At 44.8% G+C, this 26,003-nt stretch overlaps 1 protein-coding gene across 4 annotated transcripts in view; it reads left to right on the plus strand.

Annotated features, from left to right (window-relative positions):
- LOC126424852 (connectin-like) overlaps positions 1-26,003 on the plus strand; it is a 746,266-nt gene that overhangs the window by 678,142 nt on the left and 42,121 nt on the right. For all 4 annotated transcript variants that reach the window (XM_050087662.1, XM_050087663.1, XM_050087661.1 and 1 more), the window contains 2 exons: positions 6,737-6,918; positions 21,710-21,926. In XM_050087662.1, the coding sequence (XP_049943619.1) occupies positions 6,737-6,918; positions 21,710-21,926 (399 nt within the window). The remainder of the gene's footprint in view (positions 1-6,736; positions 6,919-21,709; positions 21,927-26,003) is intronic.

Consider the following 26,003-nt stretch of genomic DNA (forward strand, 5'->3'; position numbering starts at 1 on the left):
GCCGGAGACGGATTGAACCGTCGTCCTCCCGAATGCGAGTCCAGTGTGCTAACCACTGCGCCACCTCGCTCGGTCATAACTAATGAGGAGGTATTGAATAGAATTGGGGAGAAGAGAAGTGTGTGGAACAACTTCACTAGAAGGAGGGATCGGTTGGTAGGACATGTTCTGAGGCATCAAGGGATCACGAATTTAGTATTGGAGGGCAGCGTGGAGGGTAAAAATCGTAGAGGGAGACCAAGAGATGAATACACCAAGCAGATTCAGAAGGATGTAGGTTGCAGTAGGTACTGGGAGATGAAGAAGCTTGCACAGGATTGAGTGGCATGGAGAGCTGCATCAAACCAGTCTCAGGACTGAAGACCACAACAACAACTTTGCGATGACGAGTAGGTAGGTGCAAGGCCATATTCCCGTCGTAAGTAGTACAAAGCCTCAATAGCAAACCAACACACTCTCAAGTTGAAGCGATGTATCCAGGCCGTCTGCTCTTGCTCAACTGAGCAGAAAGCAGAGCGGCCCACGTTGAGCTCCACAGCGTCGGCTAGAGGGCGATGTGGTCGGCGTAGTTCGTCCGCTCTCTTAGTGCCGACCTACGAGAGTGCACCTACAGTGTGGCGTCGGAACTATCGATAGCACATCCACAGCTGTGGTTCCTCTCTACTAGCATGCTAGGTTTCGGCACTTCGAGGCTCCTGTATGTTGAACGGGAATCTAGACCACACGAGGCTATGTTACTGGCTTCCATGTTGAAGTTCAGTGCTGGCAACACCCTATGATACGGTGTCGTCAGAAGGCAGTCAGTTTCTCCATCAGTTCAAAATGGTTCAGATGGCTCTGAGCACTATGGGACTTAACATCTGTGGTTATCAGTCCCCTAGAACTTAGAACAACTTAAACCTAACCAACCTAAGGACATCACACACATCCATGCCCGAGGCAGGATTCGAACCTGCGACCGTAGCGGTCTCGTGGTTCCAGACTGACGCACCTAGAACCGCTCGGCCACACCGGCCGGATTCTCCATCAGTAGACGGTAGGCAGTGAGCAGCAGGAAGATCATCAGATGAAGACCATCATCTGAAGTATATCTTTGGCTAGTTCATAGACTGTGTTGAACATCTAGGACATAGATTCACTACAGTATTCTAATCATAGAATCGAGTGCTATTATTGTCAATGTGATCTATCTCAATGACCAATACACGAGGAGAGTTGGAACACTGGATAATTGAAAGGGGACTAGCATGAGGCTGTCATGTGAGGCTCGATTTGTAATGACCACATGTGTTCTTTCTATTCTAAACAGGCTGTTAACTGTAGTGTCAGTTCCTTGTCTTGTGCTCTTGTGTAAAAAATAGAGTTTCTTGCACCATGTCTTACAAGTTAACTAATAGACTTGCTTTGGTTTTCTGCAATACTCTTCTTTCTGCTAAATGTGTATTCGCAGTCAGCAGATGGTGTCGTAATGTGTGAAGGGCCTGATCCGCTTGACATACTGGCTCACTGTTTACTTCTGCCTCTATTTCTGGGGTGACATGACTTTGCCTGTGGCAATGTTAATCAGTTTCAGTAAAAATTTGTAATTTCCTATCCCTTACTATTCTGTGCCATAACAGTATAATGGCAGTCACAAAGAATAACTTTCCCCAATTTGGAAAAGCAATGGTCGACCCACATATTACCACTGCTTGCTTTCTCGTTTCGACGTCATTCACGCAACGCTCCTCCATGATAGCTAGGTGCCTCAAGAAGCCATCTAGACTGGTCTCATTCAGCTGCAACATGTCTGCTGCTGCCTCAGTTATATAGGATTTTTTAGTGAATGTGAGCAGTCGCAGAACCCAGTGAGCGTCGTGCTTTGTCATGTTAAAAATATCGTTGAAATTGTTGAAAATGCATTCAATGTACATACTTTGTAATATTGCACTCTCAGAGCACCATGGTCCCTTTTCTTTTGCGTTTGCCGGTCCCGGACAGAGAGGTGGTCTCTCAATTCGTTCGCCTTCATTCAGGCCTTTTTCATCACGTGGGAGGCACTTGTGTCATACGATTGTATGACACAAAATATTGCACAGTACTCCACAAACGAGCTCTAACATTTTGATTTGGGTTTCTAAACGTGTGCTACAGCATTGTGATGCCGGCGTTTCACTGTGTAGTGGCACTGTAAACACACAGGGTGTTTGTTTTAACTCGAGAGAACTAAATATCTCGAAAACGACGCATCGTACGAAAAAAATATTCGAGGTGAGAAGTTAATATTAGTAAAAGGAACAACCATCTGTAATACAACGGACGTCTCCCAACCAACTCTCTTGCGTGGGTGGGAGTAAGCTTTATATCTTGAAATGGGAACCATGCATTTTTATTGCATATTCGGATTCTTCCCCAAAAATGACGTACGGTTTACTCAAAACATTGTTTCCCATTCGTGGTACATGGTGTTGTAATAAAATAAATACAGGGTGTTTATACATGAATATCGGGGTTTTAACGCTTTATACTATTTATTATATTAACCTTACAGTTGTAAATGATATGTCAAATGAAAGAGCAACTCAAATAGTATTACCAAGAACCTTATAAATGCTCAATGTGAGCACCATTTATCACACGGCACACATCAAGTCTATAGCCGAGTTCTTCCCAAATGTTGATAGGTGTGTCTTCAGTGATTGTAGCAACAGTTCCTTCAATCCGGTTTCTTAATTCAGGGAGGTCTGCTGGTAGCGGAGGCACGTACACACTATCCTTGATGAAGCCCCAACGGAAAAAATCACATGGCGTTAAGTCAGGTGAACATGAAGACCATGCAAAGCAAGCCCTGTCATTGGGTCCCTTGCGGCCCATCCAGCGCTTGGGTACAGTGAAGTTCAACCAACCGCGTACTTCGCTATGCGAATGAACATTTATAAGATTCTTGGTAAAACTGTTTGAGTTGCTCTTTCATTTGACATATCACTTATGACTGTAAGTTTAATGTAATAAATATTATAAAGCGTTAAAACCCCAATATTCATTTACAAACACCCTGTATTAAGTGTGCCGTCTTTCTATCAATAACCAACTCATTTGATTCTACAAGTCATGTACGATGTTAATCTTATCCTTTGTGTTGTAACGCTTGATACTGATGTTTTAAGTTTCTTTAGTATTGAAAATGTAATTCTACAGTACAGAAATTGAAATTCATAGCAAATAGGCTGTTAATATGTTCTCTGTTCCCTACGGGACTGATTGTGGTGAGTTCCCAAACTATTGGAATGCTTGATTTCGGCGACGGCCCTCGAACAACGCCATCAGGGTGACTGATTTCGGTGTATGTTTCCATTGTAATGTACCCTCTCCTTCCTACTTGCAGCTATTGTTCTCATCAGTCTTTTGTGAAAATTTGAGAGAAGGGAAGCTTACAATAATCTTTCTAGTTTACTTAGCTTCTCATGTTGAGTTGCCTCCAGTTCTTCTTGTCTAGGGATCTGATTCTTGAAGCTGAAAGTCTCACATTTTTAGGTACTCACGGTTGGATTGATCTATATAAATGTGAAGATTGTTGTTGCAGAATGTTTGATTTTAAGTAAATCTATTTTTCACATTTTAGTATATCATACAGTCTTTTGATTTTTCACATTAACAAAGCCGAAATTACATTGTTGACACAAAATACAAGACTACGTCCGATCACATCAGAGACATGCTTATGACTATCACAGTCTGCGGAAATAACGATATTACAAAGGGTTTAACAGTTTTTCTTAACAAAGTAATTTCTACTAGTTGCTGTTACATTATTGATTTCGATTATTATTTCATAAATGAATCCAGAAATAAACGTAGTAACCGGTACAGTATTGCGTAATTTATAGTAGAAATTTTAAGTGTGCCAGTTGTTCGTAATTTCAAACGATTCTAAAAAAAAAAAAAAAATTTAACTGTAGATACAGATCTAGTACTTATTGATTATAACATTGAGACTAAAATATTTTATAAAATAATTCATTTTGATAAATTTTAGCTTGAAATACAACATACTGTGTATAAAATTATATGAAAATTTTCAGAAAAGCAACTGAGATATTACTGACCAGTCCAAAATTCGAAGAATTATACAGTTATCGACAACTACTGTTGAGGAAAAGTAACACTAGAGGAAGATGTCCCGTTACACCATCAAAACGCCGTAACTCTCGCACTGGCTGCTTTGCGGCTACCGGCGGAATACAAACCGCAGGCATTGTATTAAGGTTCAAAATGGTTCAAATGGCTCTAAGCACTATGGGGCTTAACATCTGAGGTCATAAGTCCCCTAGACTTAGAACTACTTAAACCTAACTAACCTAAGGACATCACACACATCCGTGCCCGAGGCAGGATTCGAACCTGCGACCGTGGCGGCAGCGCGGTTCTAGACTGAAGCGCCTAGAACCGGTCGGCCACAACGGTCTGCTATTCTATTAAGGTAAATTATCCACAGAGTGATAGTGACAGGCGCACCTGCTATGAATACTCGCCGAAATCACGCGCCTCAGTGGTCTATGGCAAAGGGACCTACCAAAATAAAGCATCCCGACAGGAACAGAAAACTATTACGCACGTCCATGTCGTAGTTGCTGGATCACGCCAAATTTAGTTTCCCACCATACTGGAGTGTACAATCAAATTTTCAACACTTAAGTAAATTTGGAACATAAATATCAATCGTTAGAACATAAAGCGGTACATTTACATCGTAAATGAAATGTTTGATGGAATGCATAGGTTCTTAATTGCAAAAACCGGAGCACTTGATATTTGTCAATTACAGCGCTATCTACCACAAACGGAAAGCAATGGTTTTGTAAAGCATATGTATTTTTTGCCGTAGAATCCAAATATATAATAAAATGGGGAGTTAATATTTGAAAATAGAAAGTTGGTTAGCAAGTAGCCAGCTATAGTACAGACGGATGTCCCCTTTACTAATATTAACTTTTCACATACAACACTTTTTTCGTACGATGATTCGTTTCCGAGATATTTAGCTGCCTCAAGTTAAGAATTAACAACCCGTGTACCTGCAACTAAACAATTTATTAATTACATAATTTTAGCTTTTTCAGAGTTGAAACTTTACGATTAGCCCTCGTGTTTAAGACAGTCTATTAACACAGGTGAATCGTGGCACAGACGACATACAGACAATGGTAACCTGACCCGATTTATGGTGACAACTTTCTTACTGGTGCAACAAGCCCTGTGCCAATCCTTTAAAAATTGGCGAAACAGAACCATGTTTCTAAGTTGACGGTTGTGTAACCTGTGGTGATTTTTCAGTTTATTTGTTTAATTAGTTGTGACTCTTTGCGGAGACTGTCCGTTACGAAATGATTTCTCAGCAGGACTTGACGTATAATTTCTCTGAAACGTTTCGGCGTGTAGAAAGTTTCTCACGCTCAGTTCACAATGCATGCATATCGGAGTTTTATCTTAGCAGCCCGTAAAAAATGCTTCTCAAGTTAAGGAAATGCAAACATGCCGCCACAGGTGCCCACTGTGTGTAGCCAACACGTCCTAATGCTTTCTCGCTGTAATACAGCCGTGCCAGTTGCAGACTTAAAAGAGTAAAACATCCGTCATGGTTACAGGTACCTGAAAAATTTCCGGAAAATAAGAAATAAAACGAAAATAACCTGTGCAAGGACCTGTCAGCGGCAGAGCGCAGCCTACCTTTCGTTATGTTTTTAAAAACGACTGTGTTTTGAATTACAAAACTTTCCAAGAGAGAAACGAAAAGAAAATAACTGGTGAAAAAATTCAGTCCAGTTTCCTCATTGAACTCTCGCTTCAGTCTACAAATTCTTACTGTTTGTCATAAGTTTCTTGTGTCTCTCGAGTTCTCTTCTTCGACTCTCAGTATCCAATCGATCTCTTCCAGTCTATGTCCAGCGTCTTCCTTCTACCTTTCTATATCTCCTTCTCTCTTCCTCCCAGTCTATTTTCTTCACCATACAGACCCCTTTTTCATCTCTCTTTTTACCTCTGTCCTTATATCTCTCTCAGCCCCTTCCTTTCTGCTCCTTGTATCCACATTATACCTGCCACATTCACACACTTTTTCCCTTTCTTTCTCTCTTCCCCCCCCCCCCCCTCCTCTCTCTCTCTCTCTCTGTCTCCATCTCCCCTCTCTCTCCCCCCTCCCTCTCCCTGCCTCTCTCTTTCACACACACACTATGTCCCCCTTCTTTATCTTTACAGTATTTTCCCTCTCGATGCTTCACCCTGTCAGTATTTTGCTCATCTTTCATACTTTCTATCCCTCTCTTCTCTCGCTCTCTCTTTCTCTCTCTCTATCCGTCCTCCCCCCTCTCTCTTTCTGTCCCTCTATCTCTTTATTTCTCTCCTTCACACATTCCTCCCCCACCCCACACACACATGCACAGGCTGTGTTACCTTCTTTACCTTGACATTTTTCCCCTCTATTTGTACATCTCTGCTGCTTCACGCTGTCAGTTTTTGCTCACTTTCTCTCCTTCTCTTCTCTCTTTCCCTGTCTGTTCTTGTCTTGGTATTTTTGATCTCTCTCTCCGTCTCCCTCTCCCCTCATACCCTTTCTCTCTGTCTCCCACTCCCTCTCACTATATCTTCCTCTTCACCCTGTCGATTTTCTCCTTCTTCTTCTCTCTCTATATCTCCTGTTCTGCAAGAGTGCCAACAAGTGACCGGTTGTTCGATGTAAAGGTCTCTATCGGTGTTTCAGTCGCCGGTGTTCTGCTACTGCAAGAGCGGCGAGACCGGGCAGGTGGCTTCCGCCACGTGCCTGGTGTTCTCGACGCCTCCAGACGACGAGGCGGCGTGGTCAGCGTTCCAGTCGCAGCCCGGCATCCGCACGCTCAGCCTCAACGTCCGCGGTGACGGCAAGCTCACCAGGATGCCAACCAGGTGAGCCATCACCAGCTCCCCACGGTCACCTACTTTCACTGGACTGGCCCAACACAGGTCCCACCAATACACTGCTTGAATCCGGTCAGGACCCACGTAACTAAAAAATAAACTTTGAAACAAATGATCAGTTTCCGAAGTGCGTTCAATAAGTAATGCAGCGCATTTTTTTTCTCGGCCAATTTCGGCTGGAAAAAATGTGGAGTTTTTTGTGAATCATAATGGAATAATCTCGGTTTGGACCGAATAGTTTCACGAAATTCCGCTTTGTGGTGACATTATTCGAACCTTAAAAATGGCATTGCAAGCAGAGAGGTGCCATTGAGTTTCTTTTGGGGGAAAACCGAGGCATCGCAGATATTCATAGTCACTTGTAGAATGCATACCTTGTGGTGAACAAAAGCACGTTGAGTCGGGCGAGGTGTCTGTCGTCATCTCCACATGGCCGCACATACCTGTCCGGACACCCGAGTGGCGACAGGCCGAGCACGGCTGTGCCTCTTGCAATGTCGGAACGTGCGGACACTCTCATTCGAGGTGATCCACAGATCGCAATTACAAACCGCACTGCCCAACTGGACGTCTCTGTTGGTAACGCTGACGCACTCGTTCACCAGTTGGGGTACTCAAAGGTGCCCACTTGGTTCCTCGCTGGCTAACAGAAGTCCATAAAGAGCAATGTTCGACCATCTTTGCGTAATTTCTTGCACGGTACGAGGCTGATCGTCACAATTACTTCTCTAACATCGTCACATGCGATGAGACACATGATTATCATTTCGAACCGCAAACAAAAAGCGGCAATCCATGGAGTGGCGCCACACCACTCCTCCTCCAAAGAAAAAGTTCAAAGCCGCGCCCTCAGTCGGTAAAGTAATAGTGACTGTCTTCTGGGACTCTGAAGGCGTTATTCTGTTTGATGTCCTCCCTCATTATGTAAGTGCAAGAAAAACTGAAGAAACGACTTTAGCGTGTTTATCGCCACAAAAGTGCATACGAACGTCTCCTTCTCCAAGGCCTCACCAAGGCCACACACAAGATTGCGCGCCCAAGTGGAGCTCACAAAAATTCAATGAACTGTTCTCTCTCATCCACCCTACACAACGGATCTCGCACCTGCCGACCTTCATCTGTTTGGTACAATGAAGGATGATCTCCCCACAGGAAGCAAAACGCGGGTTATGGAGACGTTATACACTCCTGGAAATGGAAAAAAGAACACATTGACACCGGTGTGTCAGACCCACCATACTTGCTCCGGACACTGCGAGAGGGCTGTACAAGCAATGATCACACGCACGGCACAGCGGACACACCAGGAACCGCGGTGTTGGCCGTCGAATGGCGCCAGCTGCGCAGCATTTGTGCACCGCCGCCGTCAGTGTCAGCCAGTTTGCCGTGGCATACGGAGCTCCATCGCAGTCTTTAACACTGGTAGCATGCCGCGACAGCGTGGACGTGAACCGTATGTGCAGTTGACGGACTTTGAGCGAGGGCGTATAGTGAGCACGCGGGAGGCCGGGTGGACGTACCGCCGAATTGCTCAACACGTGGGGCGTGAGGTCTCCACAGTACATCGATGTTGTCGCCAGTGGTCGGCGGAAGGTGCACGTGCCCGTCGACCTGGGACCGGACCGCAGCGACGCACGGATGCACGCCAAGACCGTAGGATCCTACGCAGTGCCGTAGGGGACCCCACCGCCACTTCCCAGCAAATTAGGGACACTGTTGCTCCTGGGGTATCGGCGAGGACCATTCGCAACCGTCTCCATGAAGCTGGGCTACGGTCCCGCACACCGTTAGGCCGTCTTCCGCTCACGCCCCAACATCGTGCAGCCCGCCTCCAGTGGTGTCGCGACAGGCGTGAATGGAGGGACGAATAGAGAAATGTCGTCTTCAGCGATGAGAGTCGCTTCTGCCTTGGTGCCAATGATGGTCGTATGCGTGTTTGGCGCCGTGCAGGTGAGCGCCCCAATCAGGACTGCATACGACCGAGGCACACAGTGCCAACACCCGGCATCATGGTGTGGGGAGCGAACTCCTACACTGCCCGTACACCACTGGTGATCGTCGAGGGGACACTGAATAGTGCACGGTACATCCAAACCGTCATCGAACCCATCGTTCTACCATTCCCAGACCGGCAAGGGAACTTGCTGTTCCAACAGGACAATGCACGTCCGCATGTATCCCGTGCCACCCAACGTGCTCTAGAAGGTGTAAGTCAACTACCCTGGCCAGCAAGATCTCCGGATCTGTCCCCCATTGAGCATGTTTGGGACTGGATGAAGCGTCGTCTCACGCGGTCTGCACGTCCAGCACGAACGCTGGTCCAACTGAGGCGCCAGGTGGAAATGGCATGGCAAGCCGTTCCACAGGACTACATCCAGCATCTCTACAATCGTCTCCATGGGAGAATAGCAGCCTGCATTGCTGCGAAAGGTGGATATACACTGTACTAGTGCCGACATTGTGCATGCTCTGTTGCCTGTGTCTATGTGCCTGTGGGTCTGTCAGTGTGATCATGTGATGTATCTGACCCCAGGAATGTGTCAATAAAGTTTCCCCTTCCTGGGACAATGAATTCACGGTGTTCTTATTTCAATTTCCAGGAGTGTAGATGCAGCGAAACGTTAGCTCCGACGTCGACCAGTAGAATGGTATCATGCGGGTACACAGTCCTACCCAACAATAAGGTGGCGTAAGACCGTCACATTGAACGGAAATTCCACTGAAAAATTGTATTTTGAGCCAAAGGAGTGAGGAATAATATTGCACATTGGAATCCTGTACAAAACCAACCTGTTTCTTCTTTTTTCATATAAAGACAGGTGCTTTACTTATTGAGCGCCAGTTGTAGCTAGATCGTCTTCATGAATATACGAGGGTTATTCGTAAAGTAAGTAACGATCAGTCGCAAAATGCAAAATACAGTGAAAATCTGATGAAGCTTTGCACAGATGCGTTGAGCACTGTGTCTAGTACGTCCATCCATCGCATCACGTCGCTCTTTTCAGTTCTGAACTCACAGTGAGAACGTAAAAATGGCTAGAAATTAGCGTCTTCCACCAAGTATGAGGGCCTGGCGAAAGATTTCGCCTGAAGCTATACAATCCACATGACATAACTGCCATGGGGTTCGTTCCACACGACAATTCTCGGCCGCACTCTGCAGGGGAAGTGAAGATGCTCCTGCAGCGTTTTCGATGGGAAGTGTTTGATCACCCACAATACAACCCGTAATTGGCTACCCCTGAGGTTCATCTCTGCTCAAATGAACCGCTGGCTAAGATTATTTCGACACAGGCAACGAGCTGAAGTCCAGAGTAGAAAATTGTCGAATAGCACTGGTGGATGCCTTCTATAACGAGGGAATAGAAAGATTGATACAACGCTACGACAGATGTCTGACCGGTGGCTGTGTAGAGAAGTAGCTGGAAGGTGTAGCTAACCGTTGCAAATAAAACAGTTTTGATTTTCACTGTGGTTTCGGTTTCACGACCTATCGTTTCTTACTTTCTGAATATCCCTCGTAGCTACCAACGGCCAGGTTTCATTTCTGAGGGTTTATAGAGTGTATCCCTCTACCCCATAACTATACTGGACTCTTTGTTTACTAGCGACAACCTTTTTGTTAGAATTATTATTTTCTTAACATAAATGTAATTAAGTGCATATCAAATTAACCTCAGAGTTTCCTGAAAAAAAGTGATTCACAAATTGTTTATGAGCTGTTTCACAGTGAGACCACTGGTAAGTCAAGGAGTTCACCTTTAGTGGTACTCTCCACATCACGTATTACTTCTCAAGCATTTTCCAGTACAACATATCTGACGCATCCATTTTGGTACGAGGGGGCACTTCTTGTGCTATACAATGCACACCTTTTTGGTGTTCATACTACTGGCGTAAATGCTGCATGATTTACGTGTTTACTCTGTACAGAATTTGGTTTCTGACAGAAAATGTGTAGAACGTGGTCACGCAAAAAGATTTCCGGCGTTTGGAGAAGTCGCTGTGTGAGTTGTGGTCGGAGGATAACTCGATAACGGTGTACCTGACATTTTCAGTAGGCGCAATGGCTTGGGTAGGTGAGTATCATGCGTTTGTTGCGGAGAATTATATTCCTGATGAAGGTTGTTAGATTACTACTCAGCGAGAATTTCACATCGGTACGAATTTGGCAGACATGATTCTGTTACTTTTCGATTTTCCGTACCAAACTTTAGAACGTCAGGTTCTACATTGGAAACGTCCGTCCAGAAGTCCCCAAAACATTCAGCACTGAAACATTCATCTGCTCCGTAATTTTCTGCTAGGAGTGTAAGAAGAATCCCGCACAAAAAAGTTCACATACAGCCACATAAAATGATGGTTACCCAAGAATAGAGAGAGAAATAGATTTTGGAACTGGCAGAACTATGTGCGAGGAAATTCTTCAAAACATTTGCCCTGGTTCTGTTATGATTTCTTCTTGTGAGGCCCGCTTCCACCTGTCAGATACTCTAATTAAACAAAACGTCTGCTACTGGGCAACAGAAAACCCTCACGAGTTTCACCCACGACCGCTTCACAGCCGTCGTGCGACAGTTTGGTGCGACTTTGCTGAATTTCGTGTTGGTTTCCGTATTTTTTCGAATAAGAAGGTGTAAGGGTAATTCAGATCTCTACTGTCACATGATAGAGACCTTCTTCCAATCTAAGTTAAATCAGTCTGTTGGCGACCATGAAGAGAGAGAGAAGCCTGGTTCCCACAAAACGAAACCACAGCTCACACCTCTCCATATTCTCTAGAAATTTTGAGAGTTATTGTTCCTAGACATCTTCTCTGTTCAGGAAAGACTTCGTCTGTGTCAACAATGGAGGACGTAATTTACCGAACACAATTTTTAAAACCAACTAATGCCGAATGAAATAGTATTTGTTGTTCAGAAATAAAAGTGTTTTCTCTGTATCTTTGTTTGTTTGTAGCTACTTCCTGAAATGTGGGATGTATTTTTGTCGCATTTTCTGCTTTACTCTTGTAGTTGGCGTAGAGTTCGGTGCTCCACAATCTATACAATGACAGCGACTGTAAAACCTTTGAGACTCATTCTACCTTCGACATCTATTTCGCATACCACTATGCTGGCATTGACTACATCCACAGCGAGAAAATGCCACATTATGCAGTGGAACCATTTGACCTTTCATGGAAATGTGTTCTGTCTATGCAACTAAATGATAGGCAGTTTGTTTTTGGCCACAAGCGTTTCGCATCTTTTACTAACGAAGCTTCTTCAGTGGCCTGTGATACATGTTTATTTCCATAATAATAATTAATGTGTTATGTAGTAGTTACAACTTGATATTATGTTACACTTTTCATCCTATTTTTCAGATTGGAAACAACTTTTGTAGCGCGAATATCGTGATATTAAATTATCGTTTGGTGTTAGTTACTATTTCCAGTGTTGTTATTCCATATTAGTCCATAGGTGTGACCCTGCAGATTTTTTCATTCAGTCCTCATGCTCCATCTGCTCGATTTCTTTTGTTTCCTAATGCACACTTATTATACCACATCACTTGTACTTTTCATTGTTTGATCTGCATCTGAGTGTTTACGGAGTGTACTGTTGCCGAATGTCGATGTGTGTTTATCTTCTTTCCTTAGTGTATTGATTTGGTCATTAATTACCTTCTTTGTCATTGCGAGGGTCTTCTTTATATAAAAGTTTTCTTGTAATGTCACGAGCTTTTTTATGCCATTACATGAAAACTTTGGCGTACAAAGAGCAATTGCAATGAAAAGGAAAGAAATTAATGACCAAATCAATATAACCACTAGCTCCCTGATCGCTTTAGCCACGAAAACAATAGCATACAGACTCTCTCTCTCTCTCTCTCTCTCTCTCTCTCTCTCTCACACACACACACACACACACACACACACACACACACACAAAACACACTCTCACATTCATGCACACCCACACAGTCAAATCAAAACGAAAAATGTCAAACCACAGACACAAGACAAACAAAATACGGAAGATAAACACACAGTGACAGTTCGCAACACTAAACTCTGTAATCACACACATATACCTCAAAAAATGAAAAGTGCTAGTGATATATTATAATAAAAGTGGGTGAAGAAATGCCGGAAATCGGGCAGCTGGAGCATGAGCACCGAATGAACGCGTACTCAGGACCACACATATGGACTAACAACACTGGAAATCGTAACTAACACCAAACGATAATTTAATAATTTAACATATGTTTGTGTCACAAAAGTTGTTTCCAGTCTGAGAAACAAGATAAAAATGTAACATAATAACAAATTGTAACTGCCACATAGTACATTTATTATTACAAGCTGCAGAAGGTGCTTCGAACATAAAATATGTGAAATGCTTATGGCCAAATACAAGCAGCCTTTCATTTAGTTGCATAAACAGAACACACTTCCATGAAATTTGAAGCAACTAAGGAACGAAGGAAAACAAAATAATGACAGTTTGACTTTTATTGTCACTGGCGGAGAATACTGATTGAATGAATTCGCGACTGAGGGTAGGAGATGACTCGAACCATACACTAGTTACAGGCTTAAACATTACATGATTAACTTCTTAAGTAAGCAAGCCGGTTATTTGTAACGACTTGTGGTGCATAAAACACTAATTTAAAGACGCTTCAAAACTTGTTATCAACAAAAACTGAAGTTCATTATCACGAGCAAGAAATAATTCACTGACAATGGAGCACAAACGAAACAAGAGCTACAGCGGTGATCCCAGAGCCAGAAAACGTGCTCTGAGTCCGGTGCTCCAGTGCTGGAGAAGTCCGGTAGAGGTCAGCAACTACCAGTAAACGCGCTGCTGCTATTAGACACCTGGTAGACTCGGTAGTCGAACAACAAAACGTGGTTTCGCGCAGATACCAATAGCAATCGAAGGACCTCAAAATTCAAATGGCTTGGAGCGCTATGGGACTTAACATCTGAGGTCATCAGTCCCCTAGAACTCAGAACTACTTAAACCTAACTAACCTAAGGACATCACAGACATCCATGCCCGAGGCAGGATTCGAACCTGTGACTGTAGCGGTCGCGCGGTTCCAGACTGAAGTGCCTGGAACCGCTCGGCCACAACGGCCGGCCTCGAAGGACCTCAAAACGTTTGTATACGTAATACGTTGATGGAATTGGAGTGTTACACGATGAATACCTTGGCCTAACTACACGAAACTGGTACGTGCATACTTCATTGTCTGTGACTTACGTTGATTAAAATTTAATCCTCACACGAAAGTACTTTCACTACAGAAAGAAAAAAAAAAGAAAAAAAAAAATCTCGTACGGATGAAGTGTGTTGAGAATATCTGATGGCTACTGGCAGCCTCTAACGTTGCTCCAACCAGGTGTAGATCGCAACACGACTTTCGCAGAATTAGTCCACATGCCCTTTATCGACATGTTTCAACCTTAGAGAAAGCTCAAAAGACGGGAGTACCGTAGAAGCAGGTGGCACAGGCGGTTGGTTCTTATATAACGACTTCAGAATGGGACGCAGGACAGTTGCGTGTCGAGAGCGGTGGACACGGCTCCTTGCGAAAGGCCTAGACCACGAGTAGATTGAAGGACTGCTTGGCTATCTCCCACGAATAGACGGATGACAACAGCTGAAACCCGTACGGATCGAACATGCAGTGACATCGCGAATCGACAGAGGCATGTTTCTGGAAACTAAGAGCAGATGTTCACTTAGATCAAAATTTAGAAATTATGAAAAGGAGACCCAGTTTTAACAGAATCGTCTGGAACATCCACTGTGCAAAGAAGGAGAGTACTGTAGTACTGCGGAATAATGAGGTACATTCGAAGTTCTCTAGCGCTGTGGAGACTGCTGTAATTAATTCTTCAAAGAGCGATTCAGTAAAAGAGGAGTCGCCGTCTCTAAGGAGGACAATCGTAGAAGTTAGGTAGACAAAGGCAGGTAAAGGAAGGTAACAACCAAAATGCCTTGCGTAATAACGAAAATACTAAAATTCACATGCGAAAGAAGGGTGTACAAAGCCTTTATGGGAAAGCAACAAAAAAATGGTTCTAATGGCTCTGAGCACTATGGGACTTAACATCTGAGGTCATCAGTCCCCTAGAACTTAGAACTACTTAAACCTAACTAACCTAATGACATCACACACATCCACGCCCGAGGCAGGATTCGAACCTGCGACCGTAGCAGTCCCGCGGCTCCGGACGAGCGCCTAGAACCGCTAGACCACCGCGGCCGGCAGGGAAAGCTACAAACAGAGCAATATAACTTTGAGATAAAATCGCTGAGTACGGCTACCTTGGCTTCGGCTGCATGGGGTATTCATACTAACTACTAGTGACATACGAAAGTTTGTCCTAGGACAATTTCCCGCTTGTCGCGAGCGACCACCTCAGCCACTTTCAGGGAGGAAGACACTATGACCCATAGAAGTTTAGGGTGGCCCACCAAGCATGCAGAGATAGCCTAAGTAACTAATGTGACCGCTCACGCTAAGAGGGAAATTCATTTTCATATGTCGCAAATAGGTGGTGTATCTATACCTAATTCCGCTGAAGTTGGCAGTCAGCGAATTTATACTAAGGTGACAACAGTCGTTGGATACCTCCTAACATCGTGCTGAACTTTTTTTTGCCCGGCGTAGTGCAGCAGTTTGACGTAGCACGAACTCAAAGAGTCATTGGAAGTCCCCTGCACAAATACTGACCCATGTTGCCTCCATAGCCGTCCATAATTGCGAAAGTGTCGCTGGTGCAAGATTTTGTGCGCGGATTGACTCTCGATTATCGCAAAAATGTTCGATGCGATTCATGTCCAGTGATTTGAGTGAGGCCGGCCGGGGTGGCCAAGCGGTTCTAGGCAGTTCTACAGTCTGGAACCGCGCGACCGCTACGGTCGTAGGTTCGAACCCAGCCTCGGGCATGGATGTGTGTGATGTCCTTAGGTTAGTTAGGTTTAGGACGTTCTAGGTTCTAGGGGACTGATGACCTCAGAAGCTAAGTCCAATAGTGCTCAGAGCCATTTGAACCATTTGAGTGGGCAAAACATTTGCTCAGATTGTTCAGATTGTTCTTGAAACAAGTCGCGAAGAATTGTGGCCCGATGACGTGGCGTATTGTCATCCACAAAAATTCGATTGTTGCTTAAGAACATGATGCCCACGAATGGTGGCAAATGGGCTCCAAGTAACAGAAGGTAAACATTTACAGTCAATGATCGATTCAGTTGGACCATAGGACATGAGAACATAGCCCATACTACTGTGGAAACATCACCAACTGCACAGAGACTTTTGACAATTGCGGTCCATGTCTTCGTGGGGTCAGCCCCACACTCGAACCCTGCCATCATCTCTTACCAACAGAAATCTGGACCATGGTTTTCCAGTTGTCTAGGGTCCAACAGATGTGATCACGAGCTTAGGAAAGTAACTACAGGTTCATGCTGGTAGAAAAGGCACTCGTCTCGGTGGTCTGCTACTATTGGCCATTAAGGCCAAATTTCGGAGCACTGACCTAACGTATACGTTTGTCGTACGTCCCACATTGATTTCTGCGGTTATTTCACGCGGTGTTGCTTGTCTGTTAGCACTGACAACTTTACACAAACGCCACTGTTCGCAGCTCTTCAGTCGGCCACTGCGTTATCCTTGGTGACAGATAATGCCCGAAGTTTAGTATTCTCGGCACGCTCTTGACAGTGTGGATATCGGAATATTCAATTCCATAATCATTTCCGAAATGGAATGTCCCATGTGTGTAGTCCTAACTACAGTTCTGCGTTCAAACTCTGATAATACCTGTGCGGCCATCACCACGTCGGAAACCTTTTCACATGAATCTCCTGAGTAAAAACCAGAGCTCTGTCAGTTCACCGCCCTTCTATACATCTTGTTCGCGATGCTACAGCCAACTTCTAAATGTATATCGCTATCCCAATACTTCTTGTCACCTCAGTGTATTTCGAACTAATGTAGCATTGTTGTCGGTCGTCGGTCGTCGTTCTTTCAGACATGCAAGTAAGTAATATAATCCACTTATGAATGAAATAAATATGAAGTGCAAGGAAGTGAAGGCAAAATAGCTGCGAGAAAAATGTGAAGAAATAGAGAAAGAATTCGTCTTTGGAAGCGTTTATTCAGCATGAACAAAAGTCAAAATAATCTATGGCAGAATTAATAGCAAAGGCGTCTACAGCAAGTATGTAACAGGAATAATGTACAGGAGAATGGAGAATAAATTTGATGATCTGTTAGAAGATGATCAGTTTGGCTGGGGGGAAAGGTAGAGGGACCGGAGAGGCAGTTGTGATGTAGTACATGATAATGAATGCAAGACTTACAAAAAACAAGACACCTTCATATGATTATAGGACTCAGAAAAAGTTCAGTCATGCGAAATGGTGCAAGACGCTTCGAATTCCGGAAAAATGATGTAATTTATATGAAAAGATGGATGATATACAATATGTGTACGAACCAAGAAGGGACAGTAAAAATTTAAAAACTGGAACAAAGTGCTCGCGTTAAAAATGGTGCTGGTATACACTGAAGAAACAGTGACAGAAATAACACAAAGTTTCACGATTGTGATTAAAATTCAGGTTGAAAGAATAACAATGACAAGATTTGGAGATGACCTGGCTATTGTCAGTGAAAGTGAGCAAGAAGTAAGGCTAGTGGTATCAAATATCAGCCTCACTTTGAAGAAGAAATTTCTGGGAATGAACGTTTGGAGGAGAGTGTAGTGTGGTAGCAGGTCATGGACGGTGAGAAAACTGAAAAAGAAGAGAACTGAAGCGTCTGAGATATGGTGAAATATGCGTAAGGATGTGAAAAGTGTGAAAGGTTTGACTGGTAAGACAAGTAATGTAGATGACCTCCGCAGAAATGGTGTGTGGGAGACATTGACAAGAGGGCCAGGATGACAGGACATTGTTAACTATTGGCGGTAACTATAGAGGGCAAAAATCGTGAAGGAAGACATAACTTGGAATACGTCCAACAAATTATTAAGGACGTAATGTATAATTGCTGCTTGAACATGGAGAGATTGGCACAGGAGAAAAACTTGTGGTGAGCCGCGTCACACCAGTCAGAAGACTGACGACAAAAAAATTGAGTTCTTGAAATTGTATGTGCTGTTTACTGCTGACACCATGCTTCAGACAACAAAGACTTACATGGCGTTCAGCCAGAGTCAACTGGGACACTGAGTGGTTTTCTGTGGTCTTCAGCAATGAGAGTCGCTTCTCTTCATAGCCGTCAGTCAGGTAGATACTAAGCTGACTATAGGCGACAAGGTGAAAAGTACCGGGAAGTAATGATTCTAACCATACTTGTTTATGTATCCCACCTGGAAGGTGGCGCGTGGGTCTGCTCCTGTAAACGTAATGGGTAGGCCGAATGCAGGAAGCGATTACGTGCAGGTGAGATAAGATTCTCGGTACAGCTGTTTACGTGAAAGTACATTTAATGGAGAATATTAGTCAATGACATACATAACTTTGCACTGAAGAGCCTGTAGGTGCGAAACTGGATAGGCATCATCGTTAATAGCCACTAGTAGTAGAACAAACTACACTCCTGGAAATGGGAAAAAGAACACATTGACACCGGTGTGTCAGACCCACCATACTTGCTCCGGACACTGCAAGAGGGCTGTACAAGCAATGATCACACGCACGGCACAGCGGACACACCAGGAACCGCGGTGTTGGCCGTCGAATGGCGCTAGCTGCGCAGCATGTGTGCACCGCCGCCGTCAGTGTCAGCCAGTTTGCCGTGGCATACGGAGCTCCATCGCAGTCTTCAACACTGGTAGCATGCCGCCACAGCGTGGACGTGAACCGTATGTGCAGTTGACGGACTTTGAGCGAGGGCGTATAGTGGGCATGCGGAAGGCCGGGTGGACGTACCGCCGAATTGCTCCACACGTGGGGCGTGAGGTCTCCACAGTACATCGATGTTGTCGCCAGTGGTCGGCGGAAGGTGTACGTGCCCGTCGACCTGGGACCGGACCGCAGCGACGCACGGATGCACGCCAAGACCGTAAGATCCTACGCAGTGCCGTAGGGGACCGCACCGCCACTTCCCAGCGAATTAGGGACACTGTTGATCCTGGGGTATCGGCGAGAACCATTCGCAACCGTCTCCATGAAGCTGGGCTACGGTCCCGCACACCGTTAGGCCGTCTTCCGCTCACGCCCCAACATCGTGCAGCCCGCCTCCAGTGGTGTCGCGACAGGCGTGAATGGAGGGACGAATGGAGACGTGTCGTCTTCAGCGATGAGAGTCGCTTCTGCCTTGGTGCCAATGATGGTCGTATGCGTGTTTGGCGCCGTGCAGGTAGCCCCACAATCAGGACTGCATACGACCGAGGCACACAGGGCCAACACCCGGCATCATGGTGTGGGGAGCGATCTCCTACATTGGCCGTACACCACTGGTGATCGTCGAGGGGACACTGAATAGTGCACGGTACATCCAAACCGTCATCGAACCCATCGTTCTACCATTCCTAGACCGGCAAGGGAACTTGCTGTTCCAACAGGACAATGCACGTCCGCATGTATCCCGTGCCACCCCACGTGCTCTAGAAGGTGTAAGTCAACTACCCTGGCCAGCAAGATCTCCGGATCTGTCCCCCATTGAGCATGTTTGGGACTGGATGAAGTGTCGTCTCACGCGGTCTGCACGTCCAGCACGAACGCTGGTCCAACTGAGGCGCCAGGTGGAAATGGCATGGCAAGCCGTTCCACAGGACTACATCCAGCATCTCTACGATCGTCTCCATGGGAGAATAGCAGCCTGCATTGCTGCGAAAGGTGGATATACACTGTACTAGTGCCGACATTGTGCATGCTCTGTTGCCTGTGTCTATGTGCCTGTGGTTCTGTCAGTGTGATCATGTGATGTATCTGACCCCAGGAATGTGTCAATAAAGTTTCCCCTTCCTGGGACAATGAATTCACGGTGGTCTTATTTCAATTTCCAGGAGTGTATCATTGAAGTAACAAAGTCAGTAATGGCCCCCTATGAAATAGAAACAAGGTTGCTAGGTCGTCTCCTCGGAATCAAATGGGCTTAATACGGAGCGGAGCTCGTAGATCTCCACAGCGCCGGCTAGAGGGCGCTGTCGTCGGTGTCGGTGTCCTTGTGCCAATCTAAGAACTTGCATCTACACCGGGGCATCGTCGCTATCGATACCACACTTCGGAAACCCATACTTCTGAAACCATACTGCTGAAACTGTTAGAATCTTAGTACGGGGAGCTGCTGGATATGACAACAGGACTTACTGGTAGTAAACGGAGGGACCCTGATTGCTAATCAATTGGGCAAAAACGGTAAACGTCTTCGCCACATCCTTCAGGATCAGGGTACCATATCGCATATCCCAAGAGGTGTTGTTCAAAAATGTGTGTGAAATCTTATGGGACTTAACTGCTAAGGTCATCAGTCCCTAAGCTTATGCACTACTTAACCTAAATAATCCTAAAGACAAAACACACGCACGGGGCTCAGCGGCACAGTGCATGACTGCAGCGCCTTAGACCGCTCGTATCCCAAGAGTATAAGCTATGCTCTACACTGCAGCTCACCTCACAGATGTCTTCAGGACTGTAAGGAAACTTCAATGTTCAGGTTGTCCAATTCATTTGTCATCCATAGAGCATGTCTGGAATGTGATAGGAAGCCAGATTCTGCACTAACCTTAGGGGAATGCTGTACGAAAAGAGTCCTAATTGTGATGACAACATAATCCTTATGTTCAGAATGTGTATATACATGTCATGTGTGTCCCAGAAGTAGTTAATGAGCATCCTTCATGCGTAAACACTGTGTTATAAACGCATCAGAAGAGACGTCAAGATCAGGGCTTTTTTCGGATTGACGCTACAATAATACCAACAACATCCATGCACAGTATCACACAGTCTAAGAGTGTGTTGTGAGAGGCCAGAGACTATTTAACTCACATTAAGATAAGTAATCCAACTTATATTTCCTGCACCTTCAGGGGATGATGTAAGTTGGGTAGCGTACATTAAGGAGCATGAAATGTTTTTCAGGCTAGTTTTTTTCGTCTATGCTGTATATAACTCTCTCTCTCTCTCTCTCTCTCTCTCTCTCTCTCTCTCTCTCACACACACACACACACACATACACGACTGCTATTTATGCCTAGGTCAATGGACAGTGCACATTCTCCAAAGATTAAATGGAAAATACTCCCAAACCCCTCACTTCTGGCGAATGTTGTTTGGTGATTTCCGATAATGCCATAAATGAAAATTCTGAATTAGAATCCTCTCTGCTCCCCACCAGCTCACCTAGTACACTCTAAACACAACAAAATCCGACGTACCACTCAGAAATTTTCCAAATTGGATTGGAAACGGTATACCTGATGTAGATATACAGATAAACAAATCTTAAAGTTTCCAGAATAACTGGTTGATTTATTCAAGACAAAGAGGTTCTCCACAAACCTAAGAGATATCGTTCCAAATTCCGTCCAACTGGCGCTTTAGATTATCAAAAACACGAGCTGGTGGGAGGCCCCTACCCATAATGCTCCAAACGTTCTCAATTGGGGATGGATGCGGCCACTTTGCTGCCTTGGAACTGGGACCTGAAAGCCCTGTCTCATTATCCAAGTTTGTAAGCTTGCCACAGATGGAGGTGTTGTCCCCCCCCCCTCCCACCTGGATCTGTGACTTGACACCCTTGCACTGTTCCCCAGGTTGTTCGCGAATCTGCCACAGCTGGAGGTGCTGTCGCTCCAGTACGCCAGCATAAACCGCGTGACGCCGTACGCGCTGGCCAACAGTTCCAGCCTGAGGGAGGCGTCGCTCTCCAGGAACCAGTTCGTCAAGTTGGCGCCGCGAGCCTTCCACTCCCTCCCTAGGCTGGAATCCCTGTATCTCAGCGAGAACCGCATCCAGGAGCTCCACCGTGACGTGAGTATACCATACTGCTGGTGGCTGATCCACAATATCTCCTATACTCCCACAGTGAAATCCACTGTTGGCATCTTCCATGATTATCAACTGAGTGGCAGCGTCGCCGAGAAGCAAAAGTTCGACGACGTTCCTAGTCTAAGTGAATTGTCGGCTCCCTGTGAGATCTGCTTATAGACAACTTCTCCTCTTCTTAAATGAAGGTGTATTCCTCCTGGCACTTCCTTCATTCTCATAGCACTGCAGTGAGGCCAAAATACAAGGGCGTGAAGAAAAGTAATGCCTTCGAATTTTTAATGTGAATACTGTTACAGATTTTTTAAATGAAACGAACTTAATAAACACGCTACGTCTTTATTCTTCATGTCTACATATTCATTTTCCAACATAATCAACCTGGTTTCTCCCAATGAGAGACTTTTTTGTCGATACTGTCTTTATGGAATGTTTGACTTGGTGGACAGAATGAAAGTCTCGAAGATGTTCCTTTATGTTTTGGAAATAGGGGAAAATCAGATGGGGCCAATTCGGAAATGTATGGAGGGCGATCGATGACAGTGAATGCAAGGCGTCGGATTGTTGCAGATGTCGCAGGGATCGTGTTTGGTGTGATATTGTCGTGCTGAAGGAGTGGAGCGACCGCTACGGTCGCAGGTTCGAATCCTGCCTCGGTCATGGATGTGACTGATATCCTTACGTCAGTTAGGTTTAAGTAGTTCTAAGTGCTAGGGGGCTGATGACCTCAGATGTTGAGTCCCATAGTGCTTAGAGCCATTTGAACCATTTTTGAAGGAGTGGAAGCTGCATATGTGGAAGAACTCTACGAGTCTCCACTTTAGCACGCTGATTCTCAAGTACCGGCGTAGTTAAGTTACACACCGTCAACTATTCAGTTTGGTGACATCTTGTGACAGAGGGCTCCAATATGCAATCATGAAGAATAAAGATGTAGAATGTTAGTAACTTTTGTTTGAATTTAAAAGACCTACGACTCTTCGCACAAAATATTCGGAAGGATTACTTTCCTGCACGCCCTCGAAAAAATGGCCCAGATAATAGTCTCTATGACAAAAAGTATCCCACCCAAAGGAATTACGAGGGTGAGTCAAATGAAAACCTTAAATATTTTTTAAATATTATTTATTGTGCAGAAGTGGTACAAAGCTCTATCACTTTTCAACATAATCTCCCCCACGCTCAATGCAAGTCCTCCAGCGCTTACAAAATGCATAAATTCCTCAAGAAAAAACTTCTTTTCGTAGTCCACGCCACCACTCATGCTGCTGTTACAAACATGCATCACCGTACTGAACCTTCATTCGTTGTTGAATTACAACAGGTTTCACACCTTCACTATGCAAAAACCGAATAACAGGACGCTGTTCTTCCTTGTTGCAAGTCGCAAGTGGGGCGGCCATCTTTATACTGATACTGCGACGGTATGTGTGCATCTGCACTATGCTGCCACCTACAGGCCATTCTGCACGCTGTTTGTAGCACGCTTACCAACTTACGCGATAACGGCGCGAAATTCCAATTTGTTATTACAAATTTAAGGTTTTTCATTTGACTCACCCTCGTATCTGAATGTGGTTGATATCAGTAGATGTGATACACATGTACAGACAAACAAATGATTGCTATGTAAGTGAAACTGGATGATTTATTCAAGAGAAATAGGTTCACTAACTGTGCAAGTCAATAAAGCGTTGATCCACCTCTGGCCCTTATGCAAGAAGTTCGCCTTTCCATTGATTGATAGTTGTTTTACATCCTCCCCAAAGATATCGTGCCAAATTCTGTCCAACTGGCGAGTTAGATCTTCGAACTACCGAGTTGGTAGAAGGCCTCTACCCATAATGCTCGAAACGTTGTCAGTTGGAGAGAGATACAGCAACCTTGTTGGCCAAGGCAAGGATCAGCAAGCGCGAAGACAAGCAGTAGGAACAGACGTCGTGTGGAAACGGGCATTACCTTTCTGAAATGTCAGCCAGGACGGCTTGTCATTATTGGCAACAGTACAGAGCACAGAATCTCGTCGACGTAACGCTGTGTCATAAGGTCGCTCCGGATGAGCACCATCTGTCCAAAAAGTGTTTGTAGTTCAACATTTGTCCTTAATGTGCAACCATCTTCCTCTCTCACTGCTCCATAAATCCTTCTCAGTATCTTTCCTTCCCGTCTCAATCACCAGTTCTCCTCCTTTACTGTCAATACCTAGCCTTCTGATCCATATATTTCTAATAGGTCTTAATATGGTCGTGTACAAAAATCAAAATATACACGACCACATTAAGACCTATAGTAATATGTGGACCAGAAGGGAAGGAGTCATCTCAGAGTGGCTGGGTGAACCACTAGACGACGATATTTACATTTAGGGTCTGTCATCTGGTACTGGCGCACCCTCTGAGTATGAAGAGATCAATAACGCAATAGATCAGTCAGACAGCGAATCTGATACCTCAGCAACAGCTGTTTCTCAATATACAGATAGTGAAACCTTTCAGACAGCGAATCTGATAATTCTCGCTGTTGAGAGGAATGTCGTTACACGTATTGCCAAATGAATTGAGGTTGACGGACATCATTTTGAGCATTTATTCCATTAATGTGGTATTTACAGGTAATCAAGCTGTAACAGCATGCGTTCTCAGAAATGATAAGTTCACAAAGGTACATGTATCACATTGTAACAACCGAAATAAAATGGTCCAACGTACGTACGTTCTGTATTTTAATTTAAGAAACCTACCTGTTACCAACAGTTCGTCTAAGCCCGCATCTCGTGGACGTACGGTAGCGTTCTCGCTTCCCACGCCCGGGTTCCCGGGTTCGATTCCCGGCGGGGTCAGGGATTTTCTCTGCCTCGTGATGGCTGGGTGTTGTGTGCTGTCCTTAGGTTAGTTAGGTTTAAGTAGTTCTAAGTTCTAGGGGACTGATGACCATAGATGTTAAGTCCCGTAGTGCTCAGAGCCATTTGAACCAGAGCCAGCCAGTTCGTCTAAAATTGTGAACCGTATGTTTGTGACTATTACAGCGCCATCTGTCACAAAGCGAAAAAAGTTGTCCAACTAAAACATTCATATTTCTTTACATACTAAACGAATAAGTAATAAAAATGGGGGTTCCTATTTTTTTTAAAAACGCAGTTGATATCCGTTTGACCTATGGCAGCGCCATCTAGGGCGCCAACCATAGCGCCATCTGGTTTCGCCCTTCAAGCTAGATGAGTTTCGTTCTTTGTAGTTTTTTCGTTTGATGCTTATTTCGTGAGACATTTTGCCCCGTCACTATCAATGGATCATCGTATATACATATAGCCACTAAAATTGCTACACCAAGAAGAAATGCAGATGATAAACGGGTATTCATTGGACAAATATATTATACTAGAACTGACATGTGGTTAAATTTTCACGCAATTTGGGTGCACAGATCCTGAGAAATCGGTACCCAAAACAACCACGTCTGGCCGTAATAAGGGCCTTGATACGCCTGGACATTGAGTCAAACAGAGCTTGGATGGCGTGTACAGGTACAGCTGCCAATGCAGCTTCCACACGATACCACAGTGCATCAGCGTATTGTGACGAGCCAGTTGCTCGGCCAACATTGAACAGACGTTTTCAATTGGTTTAGGATCTGGAGAATGTGCTGTCCAGGGCAGCAGTCGAACATTTTCTGTGGCTGGCTCTGAGCACTATGGGAGGTCATTAGTCCCCTACAACTTAGAACTAGTTAAACCTAACTAACCTAAGGACATCACAAACATCCATGCCCGAGGCAGGATTCGAACCTGCGACCGTAGCGGTCTTGCGGTTTCAGACTGCAGCACCTTTAACCGCACGGCCACTTCGGCCGGCGAACATTTTCTGTATCCAGAAAGACACGTACAGGACCTGCAACATGCGGTCGTGCATTATCCTGCTGAAATGTAGGGTTTCGCATGGATCGAATGAAGGGTAGAGCCACGGGTCGCAACACATCTGAAATGTAACGTCCAGTGTTCAAAGCGCCGTCAATGCGAACAAGAGGTGACCGAGACGTGTAATCAATGGTACCCCATACCATCAC

Source organism: Schistocerca serialis, chromosome 10, assembly GCF_023864345.2.
Source record: "Schistocerca serialis cubense isolate TAMUIC-IGC-003099 chromosome 10, iqSchSeri2.2, whole genome shotgun sequence".
Lineage (NCBI taxonomy): Eukaryota > Metazoa > Arthropoda > Insecta > Orthoptera > Acrididae > Schistocerca > Schistocerca serialis.